This window comes from Mesoplodon densirostris, chromosome 4, assembly GCF_025265405.1.
Source record: "Mesoplodon densirostris isolate mMesDen1 chromosome 4, mMesDen1 primary haplotype, whole genome shotgun sequence".
Taxonomy (NCBI): domain Eukaryota; kingdom Metazoa; phylum Chordata; class Mammalia; order Artiodactyla; family Ziphiidae; genus Mesoplodon; species Mesoplodon densirostris.
This window is the reverse complement of record NC_082664.1, coordinates 170,230,471-170,245,004: the sequence shown is the minus strand read 5'-3', so window position 1 is coordinate 170,245,004 and position 14,534 is coordinate 170,230,471. Positions and strand designations below refer to the sequence as shown.

Below are 14,534 nucleotides of genomic sequence, written 5' to 3'. Positions count from 1 at the left end.
AAAGTTCCAAACTTGCGAAGGTCAGTTGTGTTGTTTTCCTTGGCTTAACTGATATTGAAATCATGACTTCAAGGTAGAAATACTTAGTGAATTTAGGTATAGTAATTGGATGCTTAAGGTTCAAGTAGAAATATCGATAATGCTTATTTAGTAAAAAGTAGAAAAAAATAGGTGCGTTTTAATAAGTAAACTGTAATTGTAACATTGTAGAAGTGTGAAATTTATATCATAAACACATTTAACATAATTTCCATTTATTTGGGGGGATATATAATACAAATATATTTCCCTTGAATATTTTTCTTCATTAGACTGATAAAATTGGGAATAATTTCTTCACTATGAGTTTTCATAAAGTCCAGGTAAGAGGGGTATTTCAATTGGCTAATGATAAAATGAAGGGGTAAAAATTAAATTCAAGGCAAACGAAGGGAACAGAGTAGGTGTAAAGGGGATGTTTGCAGTTAATTGACCAGGAACTGTGTTATTCTTAAAGGTTCATGGCTCAAACCCGCTTAGGCTTATTGTGTTAGGAAAAGTGATTTCCATACATTTACTTAGGGGAGCTCTCCCCGCCGCCCTCACCTCTCCCCATTGTATGCTCCAGTGACACTGAACTCTTGCTTCCTCCAAATCTTGTCTCTGGGTCTTTGCAAATGTTCTTTGGATGTCTTCCCTACACCCTGTTTCTTTGCCTAATTCCGGCTTAAGTATTCTCTCTAGAGGGAGATCTGCCCATTCCTTGGTTCCTGCTAAATCTTCTTGTTATGAGCTCATGTAACTCCCTACTTGGATTTTAGAGGCATTGTTAAACTTTCTCCAAAAAGGGCTGAATTTGTTGAGTTTCACATATGTTTACATAAGTTATTGTTCTAATGGCTGTTTTCAATATGCTCTTCAACTCCAAAAGCCTTTCCCTTTTTCCTTGACTATAAGAACTTCCTCATTATTTGCACATTTTAATATATGATTCCTCCCGTCTGGAAACATGACAGAAACAGCTTTTCTCCATAAATGACTAGGAAATTATCTACTGCGTTTTCATAAAATTCATAAATCATGTAAGCAGGACATGTTATGAATTAATTGGTAGAACATCTATCTCTGAAGGGTTAAAGAATTGCCAACACTGATCAAGCCTGCTCTCTCTGGCTCTTGATATGGTGTTGACAGCCAAGCAAAGAGCTTCTTCAATAAATCCACTCTCATATTCAAGTTTTTCCAGATGTGAGAAGTAATTAAGTCTTTGCATTTATTGAAGTCTTGTACGCTTTTCAAGAGGGAACTGGCAGCTGTGATGAATTATAACTCTGCCTGAGTGCATGTGTGTGTTGTGTGTGTGTTTTGTGTGTGAATGTACATATATACAAGCACACGTGGCATTTGCCAATAGTCAAATGAGATCAGACCTTTAAAAAACAAAACAAAACAAAACAAAAAGCTAATTTTCATAAACACCAAAAATTTTTACAGCTATATCTCACAATTTAGAGACTAGGGCTTTTTTTTTTTTTTTTTTTTGAGACTAGGGCTTTATCCAGTAATACCTTCTCAATTTCTGCTTTTGCTGAATGTTAAAGAGAAGAAATGAAATCATTTGCATCTCTTAAAGGATTTTCTTAAGAAAAGGTGAAATCATGATACTTGTAAAGCATAAAAGGAGCACATTTCAAAGATTTTAACTCATTAATTAAAGAGGCCACCAGTAAGATGTTACAGTTGGTTCAAAGGTGAATTTGAAGGACCAAACATAAATGAGTAATAAGGAATGTGGAATTGAATTTATAGATAGATATAAAAGGGTCTATCAACAAGCCAATAATCAATTGCTTTTCCCCAGGACACAATTAATTTACATTTGTATGGCTAAAGCATCATTAGCATCGTTACCAGTTTTCAACAATTTACTGTGTGGTAAAGTAGTTCAAAGACAGTGAAAGGCCAAATTAGCCAGAAGGTAACACTAGATAAGACATGGTGTAATTTTTTGTGTGTGTCAGTTTCAAAGTCTTTCAGATTTTTTCCTGACACATCTCACACAAAACTTCAGGAAAGGGATACTTTTTGGGATAGCCAAGCTGTTTTTTCGTGCTTGACCCTTTGGTTCTGATTGCAAGCCATACAGAGGCCATTCAAACCTTGGGCTTCTCTCAGTGGGAAGGATTGCAGAAGTGTTTATGGTTTTAGCTTTGTGGTTATTAAATTGGAACAAATATCTCAAGTAAGCAGCAAATTAAATCAAAGTCTTTTAGTTCACTTGGTGGTTATGTTAATGTAGACTCTGAATAAGAGGCCTTTTTTTTCCCTGTCAGTATGCTTAGAAGAATAGGTATTTTACATTTTGGCATCCCAACCTGAAAATTGTTGAGCCAAAATTTATTTTTGGTTTCTTGTTCTTCTCCAACACCAGTCTAGATGTGTGGCTTTCATTTGTGAGTAGGATCTGTATTTTTGAAAATAGGAGTATGAATATAGAAAAACACTAATAAATCTTACTTTAATGGCAAAATTGATTATGGTGACAGTTATTCAGGTTGTTTTGTATTCTTTTGATTTCTAATTAACAAACAGTAATGAAATAGCCATTAAGAAGGAGAAGATAGGCTTAATGAATGTTAATTGTAAAAATAGATTGGGCTAATAATAAGCAGAACTCTTCTTCTCTTTTATAAAGAAGACAAAATGCCCTAGAAAGCTTACATTACTTGTTTTGAAAAACAGTTTCTCTCCCTCATCTATTAGTAAAGTTCTCTTTTGGATAGATGCCAAATGATGAAGAAATACATGAGGCAAAAGTAAAATAACCAGGGATTTAACTGAGAAGCAAGAACCTTTTGGGGATAGTCATAAAAAAACCCCAGGCAACTAAAAATGAGTACATGAAAAGACTGCCAAGGCAGGCAAACAAGTCAGATGAACTAATTTCTCTCTCATCTACCATTTAGGGGGAATATATATATATATACTTTTTAATAAATTTATTTATTTATTTTTGGCTATGTTGGGTCTTCATTTCTGTGCAAGGGCTTTCTCCAGTGCGGCGAGCGGGGGCCACTCTTCATCGCGGTGTGCAGGCCTCTCACTGTCACGGCCTCTCCCGTTGTGGGGCACAAGCTCCAGACGCGCAGGCTCAGTAGTTGTGGCTCACGGGCTTAGTTGCTCCGCGGCATGTGGGATCTTCCCAGACCAGGGCTCGAACCTGTGTCTCCTGCATTGGCAGGCAGATTCTTAACCACTGCGCCACCAGGGAAGCCCTAGGGGGAATATTTTTTAATAGGAAATGTTGAATTAAGTTTCAAAGTGGAAATATTCAGTTTATCTCTGTAAATGTTCCTTCACACAGAGCTGTATCTCAATCTATTTCAATTGTTTAATACGGATTTTCATTTGCAAGTCACTTCATCACTATGTTGGGGAAGAACACATTTTCTATCACTGTAGAGAAAAGAAAGTAGAAAGAAGTGAAATAAGTATGAAACATTTCTCAAAATCCAAGAGATTCTTGTTGTATGTGACCTTAAGAACATGAAGACAGTCAAGCACTGCATGGCTTGTGATGGTGGTATAGACTTGTTTCTTTTGCCAGGGGCTGTGTCCCCAGAGACCTGAATTACCCCTAGGACCTGGCAGTTGTTACAGAAATACATTTGGTTACACATAAACATCAAACTACAAAAAGATGGAAGACTTCTGTATTACAAATACACAAGTTAGCTCTTATCTTTGGGCTTTTATACTGCATGAGGCCCTCCTGGCCTTTATATATATATATATATATATATATATATATATATATATATTTTATGTGTGTGTGTGTGTGCGGTACACGGGCCTCTCAGTGTTGTGGCCTCTCCCGTTGCGGAGCACAGGCTCCGGACGTGCAGGCTCAGTGGCCATGGCTTACGGGCTCAGCTGCTCCGCGGCATGTGGGATCTTCCCGGACCGGGGCACGAACCCGTGTCCCCTGCATCAGCAGGTGGACCCTCAACCACTGCGCCACCAGGGAAGCCCTAAAAGATTTTTTTTTTTTTTTTTTGCGGTATGCGGGCCTCTCACTGTTGTGGCCTCTCCCGTTGCGGAGCACAGGCTCCGGATGCGCAGGCCCAGCGGCCATGGCTCACGGGCCCAGCCGCTCCGCGGCATATGGGATCCTCCCAGACCGGGGCACGAACCCGTATCCCCTGCATCGGCAGGCGGACTCTCAACCACTTGCGCCACCAGGGAGGCCCCTAGATTTTTTAAAAATTTGATGTGGACCATTTTTAAAGCCTTTATTGAATTTGTTACAATATTGCTTCGTTTTATGTTTTGGTTTCTTGGCCCCGAGTCATGTGGGATCTTAGCTCCCTGACCAGGGATCAAACCCCCACCCCCTGCATTGGAAGGCAAAGTCTTGATCACTGGGCAGGCAGGGAAGTCCCCCTCCTGGCCTTCAAAAACATATTGATGGTATAGAATTTACCCTTTCAAATGCGAAAATCCTTTCATACCAAGTACTTTCCCTGGAACTGTGTACCTTTATTTGATAGTTGAAAACTCTTTTGTTTGTAAGGGGCTTTCCTATTTTTTAGGTGCTTTCCTTGTATTAACTTCCTCTTCTTCTTTTTTTTTTTTTTTTTTTTTTTTTGGTATGCGGGCCTCTCACTGCTGTGGCCTCTCCCGTTGAGGAGCACAGGCTCCGGACACGCAGGCTCAGCGGCCATGGCTTACGGGCTCAGCCGCTCCGCGGCATGTGGGATCTTCCCGGACCGGGGCACGAACCCGTGTCTCCTGCATCAGCAGGCGGGCTCTCAGCCACTGCGCCACCAGGGAAGCCCTCCTTGTATTAACTTCTGGCAATTTCAGTTTTTCTGCTTAACGATGGAGAATTAGAGGCCGAGAGGGATTAAATAATTTGCCCTAGAGGATGTGGGCGAGCCAGACCTGGAAGTAGGGGGTCTAGCTGTAGATAATGTGATTCCCACCTTGGTCTCATTCTCAACCAGGGCATGGGTAGAGTGCGAAAGTAAAAAAGAGACAACGTAACTGAAATGCTCGGTACGTGAAAGGGACCGGCAACTACACAGACAGTCCCTTTTGGGGCGCCCCAAGATGCAAATATGTATTAAAGTACCACACTTAACATGGTTTAAAAAAAAAAAGAGGATAGGGCTTCCCTGGTGGCGCAGTGGTTGAGAGTCCGCCTGCCGATGCAGGGGACACAGGTTCGTGCCCCGGTCCGGGAAGATCCCACATGCCGCAGAGCGGCTGGGCCTGTGAGCCATGGCCGCTGAGCCTGCGCGTCCGGAGCCTGTGCTCCGCAACGGGAGAGGCCACAACAGTGAGAGGCCCGCGTAACGCACACACACACACACAAAAGAGGATAATGTAGGAATTTTGAAACATGATAGCTATCCATGAAGAACGCTTTCTTCATATCCCCCAAGTTACATTTTGGAGCTATTGACAAGAGAGCGCTGCTGTGATTAAGTTCAGGGCTTAACATATTTTAGAGACAACTTTACGTGAATTTTATATTATACCTACAGGTGAAAAGAAAAAAGATGTATTCAATCAAAAGTAATAATGTATCTAGCTTGCCAAACACTCCATTAAGGAGTTCCTCCAGCAAATCTTGAATGATGGTTTTTTAAAACAATTCCTATCTCATTTTAGCACAAAGTATATTTTACTCACCATTGCATCTCTAACACACAGCACAGTGCCTGGCATAGCCACCCACGTTTCTTTGAATGAATGAACATAGGGCTCTAGTTAAATTCTGGTCCTAGTGCTCCACTGAGTGACTCTGTGAATAAGACAAATAATTAATTTCTCTTGACCTCAATTTTGTCCTCTGTGAAAGAGAGGGCTTTAGTAGGATTGATTTCTTAAGGACCCCTGTAGCTTTAAAATTCTGATTCTAAAATCTCAAATGGAAAATTCGTGTTCACATTGTATATGGTGTTTGTTTTTGCTTTCAAAACTTTTGTGCATAATCTCAACAGATCATTTTCTTCCAGCACAGTGGAGAGACAATAAGAATTTATTGTATAATGGGAAATGAGAAAAATAGCAGCCGCTGAAGTCTGACGCAGGTAATTCACCATGGGGAATAGATGTCACCATGAGCATCGCAGGTATTGTCACCTCAGACACTAGCCAGGCAGTGCATCTTAGGCAGGTTTGGCAAGATTTTCTCCCTACGCTTTTAGAAGTTTGCAAGAAAAGCTTATAGAAAATGCTCTTTTCCCTATTTCCCAATAAAGGTAATGTAATAGAGCTTCTATGGAATATTAGAAGAGTCTTTTGGCAGAGGACTTGAGGGAAACAAGCAGAGTCTACACATTCTGCTCCTTTATGGAACGAATATAATGTACAGAGAATTTCGTTGTAGAATTCTCTACATAGGCATGACATGACTATGATTTTAAAGTTAAGGTTTCCAATTTCAGCACCCTCGGGGCATTTCTTCTTGGCATTTTGCCGGTAAGCAGGATATGTGATGCCATTAAGTTAGCCTGTATTAAAAGTCATTTCATGAAACAATCAACTACTCTTACAGAACACAACGTTGTTTCAGAATAAAACAATGTTTCCCCAAGTAATATTTCACAGAAGAATGTTAGTTTTCTAGAGTATCGGATGTCAATTAAAAAAATAGGTAAATAGGGCCTCCCTGGTGGCGCAGTGGTTGAGAGTCCGCCTGCCGATGCAGGGGATACGGGTTCGTGCCCCGGTCTGGGAGGATCCCATATGCCGCGGAGCGGCTGGGCCCGTGAGCCATGGCCGCTGGGCCTGCGCATCTGGAGCCTGTGCTCCGCAACGGGAGAGGCCACAACAGTGAGAGGCCCGCATACCGCAAAAAAAAAAAAAAAAAAGGTAAATAGGTAAGTAGGTAGGTAGATAGGTTGGATTAGATGAGATGAATAGGTTTCATATCTGGGAAATGCTGGGTTAAGCAAACTTAATAGTTTTCTTGGTTGTGGGTCTTCTTAGAGCTTCTAATGTGTCATTGTGCCATGTGGATCTCTAAGTGGCAGGGGGAGAGATTAGTATATGGGTTTCCCCAAACATGTTTGTTGAAGAAACCCCCTTTTCCCCTCCGAGTAGTCTGTGGAACTTCAGCTTCATAGAACACAATTTGGGAAATAATCTATACATGATGACTGTATAGAATTTTTTTCTTTTCGGAATTTTTAGGCAAGGCCAAGGTAATTTTAAAACTTTAAAACTAAATATGAGGGGCTTCCCTGGTGGCTCAGTGGTTGAGAATCTGCCTGCCAATGCAGATAGGGTTCGAGCCCTGGTCTGGGAAGACCCAAATGCCGCGGAGCAACTGGGCCCATAAGCCATGGCCGCTGAGCCTGCACGTCTGGAGCCTGTGCTCTGCAACAAGAGAGGCCGCGACAGTGAGAGGCCCGCGCACCGCGATGAAGAGTGACCCCCGCTTGCCACAACTAGAGAAAGCCCTCGCACAGAAATGAAGACCCAACACAGCCATAAATAAATAAATTAATTAATTAAAAAAAATAAAAAAACAAAAACCTAAATATGATATTAAGAGGAAACAGTATTACTTGTCTACCTAGAATGATGTTTTTTTTTTAAACTTGCTTTTTAATTAATTGATTAATTAATTTTTGGCTGTGTTGGGTCTTCGTGTCTGTGTGAGGGCTTTCTCTAGTTGCGGCAAGTGGGGGCCACTCTTCATTGCAGTGTGCGGGCCTCTCACTATAGAATGATGTATTTTTTGATTAAAATTATATTTTATATCATTAGTTTCATTATTGTCTACCTAGAACGATGTATTTTTTTTATTAAAGTTATATTTTATATCATTAGTTTCATTATTCACCTTAGGGTATTTTTTTACTATGTCCCACACTGATATGCTATGGCTTTATAAATATTAATTTATCCTAGGATTTAAATAACCAAATTTGATAAATTGAGCTGTATAGTCTTAGAATTACCTCAATTGACATTAAAGGATTAGTTTTGAGAAATATATTTTAAATTATATAACATATACCACATTATAAATACTGTTATAGTTTATTTTTCCAAACATTTCCAAGCATGTATTACACATTGAGAAATATACAAATAACTAGTGGATTTGTAAAAATTGACACAATGGGCAGAATTTTTCTGAAAAAGGGTAATTATTATTTTTTGAAACGATGTTTCTAGAATTCTTAAATGATATATCAGCTTATGTTAACTGCAGCTTCTCATGTTTAATGATGTTTACAATTAAAATAATACAATAGCAATATAAGATTAACAGTCATAATTAACTCAGAATAGATTCTTTGAAGTGGTTCAAAGGGTTTTTCATAATAAATTACTAGCCTTTAATCAGTTAATATAAAGTATTTTTTTTTAGACTGGAGAAGTACATATATGTCTCATAAAAAATTTAATTTAGGTTAATGAAATGAGTTTGAATGATCCAGATTCACCATACCAAATCCGGGATATGTCTGACATTCCAGTGAAAGCTTTATTTAGATGGAGTTGAGGAATCTTTGAGATAATAGGCTTTGCACTGTGCTATCTTGAGTGTTACAGCTGAGTGGTTTCACCCAGAATCTTTAAGTCTTTTTCAAATGATTTTATGAATGAATTGAATTCATGAAATATTAATAAGTTGTCTCTTTTGGATTTCTTAACCAGTTTAGAGAATGTTGACTTTAAACATTCTCAAAATTGAATTTTGCCTGTTAAAATATTATTTCTGCTTATGAGGCTAGCTCTGGCTGACCTCAGTGATGCTGTTCCATCCACTCACACCCCACTGTGATAAGGAGGATGAAGTGTGAGCTAAATAGGGAGGAGGCCTGGGCACGGTCATTTTTGCCAGAACACAGAGATGCCAAGACCTCAAGGTGATGTAGTATAGAAAAAGGTGCTGTACTAGTGAATTAAAAAAAAATATATATATATATATACACACACACACACACACATATATAGAAAGAGTAGAAATGAGGGTCCCTGTATTTGAGGATGTAAAAGATGAAACTGAAGAAGAAAAAACAGGGGAAGAAGAAAATGAAGAAGACAAGGTGGGTGAGAAGGCATTGCTGAAGAACGGTATTTGTTCCTCGAGGTCGACGATTAGAAAAATGTTTCCTTTTCTTTTTTTTTTTTCCGGACAGGTGTTCTTTAAGCCTGTTATTGAAGACCTGAGCATGGAATTGGCCAGAAAATGCACTGAACTCATTAGTGATGTAAGTGGCTTAAGTAATTTTTGTCTGATTTTGCATTGCATGTGTGGCACTATTATGTAATAGAATCAGAGAGCTGAGGGGAAAACCCTGAAATCATTTATTTAAACCACTGTGATTTTCCAGATCATGGAAATAAGTCCAGATATTTTAGGTGATTTTCCCATGGTCTCCCAGGCAGAGAATTTCTGTGGGGACAGGTCTCCGTGTTGTTAAGCCAGAATCTTGTCCCTTCTTGAATTTCACTGTCACTCTGTCATGAAATCATAAAGCATCGAATTTCAGAGCATACTTCATTGAGAACCCAAAGCTTTTTTACAATTTGTATAATGATGTAATTTGTTTTGAGAGGATCTCTATCTAAATGAATGATTTTTAGCATTTTGGGGAACTTTTTTGGAATCTGATGAATTCAATAGTTTTGAATCATGCATATACCTGCATATAACACTTAATAACAATTTAGGATTCACGGATTACTGAACTGTGTGTTGAGAACCCTGAACTATATGATGATGATGGATATTAGTGAAAGGAGCATTTTTGTTGTGACACTTTTCGTTAACTGGGATCGGTTTATGTTACATGTCAAGGGAATCCTAGAATTATGGAATTAATTCATATGTACATATCTATATATTTATCTGTCTACCTATCTATCTGTAGTAAATATGTAAACTAGAATTACAGAAGCACAGGGAAATGTGTTCTTCACTCGGGATGAGAATTTAGATGATCCTCCTCTGAACAGTTGTAGGAAAGTCGCCGGTACACAGGAAAGATGGCCCGTGAAGCATGAGCGGGTGCCTGTCTTATTTAGAGAGGGGAGCAGAGAACTGGTTGTTTCTGTTGTTGTTAAGCAAAGTGATCAGAATATCTTACAAACGTTTGTTTGTGGAGGAAGTCAATCCTTACGGCCATGTGCCGGTCTGTTCTCTGAAGTCAACCTGCCTGAGTCAGTTTAACAGTAACCCTGGGCAGGCTGGCTGGGCTCAGGTCCTCAAGGGCAGCATTTCTAATAGTAAGATCAAGAAATCGTAACACATCTGAAGTGTTTAGTAAATTGTCTGGAACATTGTGAGTACTCAAGAGATGCTAGCTGTTATTAACTACTGCCTCTAAATTAATTTTGTATCTCTCCAATCACATTTTATATATGATTCTGTATTCCCTTCTGGTTTGTCAGAAAGAGCCAAAGGATGGTGGGAATCAGACCCCTTCCTGTATACTTGACATGCAATGTAACCAAATTTTAAACTGAGTATTTCTTTGTGTCATTGCTTAATAATAGTCACAAGCTAATGTATGTAAAAGTTCTTTGTAAACTGTAATAATGATGAAATGCTAATGACAACAACAATGATAATAATTTCAGCAACAGTTAAGATTTATTGAGTCCTATGTGCCAGGCATTGCAACTTGGGAGATAGGTTCTCTGTTTTCCCATTTTAGAGGTGAAGAAAAGAAGGCTCAGAGAGGTTAAGTAACCTCCTTGGGGCACACAGTTAAGCAATGGGGAGTAGGACTTGAGCACAAAGCCCTCTCCTTAGCCAGTTTGCCGTGTTACCTCTCACTGTAGCTTTCATACAGTTTACCTTAGCTTTATCATTATGTATTACACAAATATTAGTAATAGTAATGCGACCATTCAAAACCTTAAGTTCCATAACTCTGGAGATAGTACCTCTTCCAGTGTTGTTATGTTTTGTTTGAAGTGTATTTGTGGCTGAGCTAAATTATATAAACCATTAAACTAAAGTGGCAACTTCAGTTAGTAGGTGATTTTGTTGGAGTTGTTTTGGTTAAGAGCATCTCTCAGTGACTTCAGTCTTGTGGGGAGGGGTGATGGCCTTTACCGTTTTGCCAAAGCGAAAGCCACATTATTCCACTCTCATGCAGGTGAAATCAAATGCGTGGGAGTAATTTCTGTTTAGTATAGGTTTATATTGCAAGGCAGAATGCCTGTACTACTTAAATATTTAGATCGTATTGCTGTGGTCTCATTTATATCTGTGTACATGTTTACATTTTATTTCCAAAGAGAATTCCATACTTATTAAGATACTGGTTTAATTTTTGGAATTTTTATATCTACCAATGAACAGTCTGAACAATGACTTTGTTTCTAAAAAAATGAAAAGAAGAGTTTGTACAGTCATTTGAAAATTAGATTTTAATTTACCCTTTCTGGAAGGGCTTCAGGTATTGGACTAAATCACATTTCTGTTTTTTTAGAAGTGTGGTTAAATAATATTATCAAGTAATAACTTGCTCATTCACTCTTGATGTCATCAATGTTTTTATATGGAGCCGATGAACTTAAATTTGAAGTTCTTTTCTCTGTTGTGTTGTCTACATGTCTAGATGGTTGTCTAAAATGTATATTTGACATTGCATCAATACGGAGCTAAAAACAAATATAAAAAAGGACGAATTGAGTTAGATTGGAGTTCCCATCAAGACTTTATTACGTCTCTGATAGTGCCCATCTGTTTGTGCTCACATTTAATTTAGGCCACCAGTCTTTGCCCAGGTCTCAATCTTAAAGACAAAGCTTCAAGGACTCTAGTTTTGTTTTATGATCCTTTATATCCCAAGGGGGAATCCATGTGTTTACCTGAGCCTTTTTGTTTGTTTGAAGGCAATCTGTTCCCAGCCTGTCACCATGTGAATTTGGTGTTTTGTTTGCCTGCTTTGTAGAGTCCTACATCTTGAAGCTTTAAGAAGCAGACTCTCATTTTCTTGATCAAATCGCACAGCTAGTGAGCCACTCACCTGGAATTTGGAACAAGGTCTGTCTGATTCCCAAGCCGTGGCCACCACGATGTCCTTTCTCTGCTGCTGTGTGCCAGGCACTCCACGTGCAATATTGTATTTTGTGCCACAGCAAGCTAGTGCCATAGGTCCTATGAGCCTCCGTTCAGAGATGGTGAAACCCAACATTGAGTAGCTTGTCTACGGCCACCTGGCTACTCAGGGGTGGGGACAAGATTCAGGTTTGGGTCTGGCCTGGCCGGTAGCCACTCGCTACTCTGATCCATTTTTCAAATGAGAAGGGTCGTTTTATGGGTTTCCCTTCATGGAGCAGTCTCTCTACATCCCCTTCATTATCATTCTAATCATCCCTCTTTGGACCTCTTTTAGCTTTCATATGTCTTTATCGGGGTATAATAACCAGAACTGTACACAGAAGTCCAGATGTTGATGGCTGTGATTATGATTGGGGAAGGATGATGTTTCTGCCCCCTTTGTGATGATATTTAGTGTTTCTTGGACTTGGGGCTGCAGAAAGCTGTCAGATCAACCTCAGTAAGGGCATCATCCTCAGCCATTTTCAGTCCTAGGTTTTGACTTGTAGCTGATCACATAGGGCCCATCCTCTTTTAATAGTTTGAATGATTTTTCCCTTGCTAGTGATGTAATCTGTAGTTTTCCGCCCTCTCGCACGGCCCTTTGAGAGCTTCCGCAGTTCATCTCTTTCAGTTTACCATTTCCCTCTCCATGAGAGCGTGGGGTCATCAGCAGACCTGCAGACTTCGCTGTATCATGCCCTTGCCGGATAATTTATTAAAATGTTAAATAGGGCCTCCCTGGTGGCGCAAGTGGTTGGGAGTCCACCTGCCGATGCAGGGGATGCGGGTTCGTGCCCCGGTCTGGGAGGATCCCATGTGCCGCGGAGCGGCTGGGCCCGTGAGCCATGGCCGCTGAGCCTGCGCGTCCGGAGCCTGTGCTCCGCAACGGGAGAGGCCACAACAGTGAGAGGCCCGCATACCGCAAAAAAAAAAAAAAAAAAAAAAAAAAAAATTGTTAAATAAGAATGGCCTGGCAGTAAGTCCTGGGAGGGCTGCACTGTTTAGAATTCTCCATAGAAAGAAATGTCTGTTTTTCAGATCAGGTGGCTTCATTTTGGGGATCAGTATGAGGAATTTTTCAAAAAAAATTTTTTTTGCCTCGCCTAGTTTCTGCTTTGCACATGCTCTGCCCATGTTGTGGGGTTTCCCTCTGCATAACTCACTTCCCAGTCTTGAAAGACACCTGGTCCTCTGAGGCAGCCTTTTTTATTTTTCTGTTAACCATGTAATGCTTTTTATTTCCCCAGATATCCTTTCTCTGTTATTTTGTCCTGTTACTCAGCTATCTAATCAATTCTTTGAATACATCAAACCTACTGACTACATTAAACAGTCAGAATCATGGATCTGGGAGCCTTTTGTAGGATGGTCATAAAAAATAGTAGGTTAAAAGGGACCCTTTATATGTTTCTTGTAAATTAGGATAAAGAGTCTCTGCAGAGCAAATTAGTCCACATCTGCATGAAGTCTCTGATTCAGTGTTTTGATCCAAACCTTTTTTAGGGTGTTCATTTGCGTGGCAGCAGAAAGAACATTTTCCAGGCAAGTGAACATTGTTTGTTGTGGGTAAACCCTTCCAATGCTGAAAACATGGAATTCCGTGGTTACCCCTCCAGAGAAAGCTCCGACAGTGTTAGGAAACCTGAGAGAGCAGCCCTGGCTCTGAGCGCCCCAGTTAACACACAGGGCAGGAGCCACAGTTCCGTCTTCTGGGGTTCACTGCATTTAGCCAACGTGGCTCCATTTGTGTGCCTTCCTAGTTCCTTTTGGTTAAGAATGCTTCTAAAAGGAAATGTCCTCTAACCTTTCTACATCTACTGTCATCTACTGTCAGCCATTAGCTGATCTCATAGTAAGTAAAAGAAACTAGGCTAGGAGGAGGAAGCTCACTCAACTAATTTAACTCTAACTGTAGTTGAGACATGGTGGGGTTCATGGGTGAGGTTAAAGCAGAAAGTAAATATTTAGGGCATCTTATTGATCATTAAGTCATCAACTTTGGATCATGTGTTGGTTGTGAGTGCAGGTGGCTGCACGTAACAGGAAAATCCTAACACAGAGGCTTAACAGATGTCTATTTTTTTCACATATGAATCCTGGAGGTAGGGGCTTCAGTCTTGGTGCAGTGGATGTTATCAGTCTCTCAGGCGCCTTTCCTTCTGCTCTGCCATCATTGGTATGATGGCTTATTGTCTTATGATGGCATCACTGCGGCTGTTTTCCTGTGGTTGAGGAAGACAAAAGGTGGAAGGGCCAGGGGCCAAAGGGCCATGTCAGCAAGTCTCTCCCTTTATACCAGCTACACCAGTAATGATGCTGGGAAGACTTCCAAGAATGTCTCATGGCCAGAGCTAGGCACTTGTCCTCCCCGGCCAATCACTGGCCAAGGGGAATGAGAAAACCATACTAGTTCAGAGCAGTTTGTCCTCTGGGGCTGGGGTAGGGGCATGTCTACTCTCATAAATAC

General features: G+C 40.2%; 1 protein-coding gene across 3 annotated transcripts in view; it reads left to right on the top strand.

Annotated features, from left to right (window-relative positions):
* NEBL (nebulette) overlaps nt 1-14,534 on the top strand; it is a 348,466-nt gene that overhangs the window by 225,247 nt on the left and 108,685 nt on the right. Inside the window, exons 1-2 of one of the 3 annotated variants that reach the window (XM_060095441.1) lie at nt 8,973-9,053; nt 9,147-9,218. The exons of the other annotated variants lie outside the window; for them this stretch is intronic. Of the exons in view, the coding sequence (XP_059951424.1) occupies nt 8,973-9,053; nt 9,147-9,218 (153 nt within the window). Of the gene's footprint in view, nt 1-8,972; nt 9,054-9,146; nt 9,219-14,534 lie in introns of those variants that run through there. 3 annotated transcript variants of the gene reach the window in all.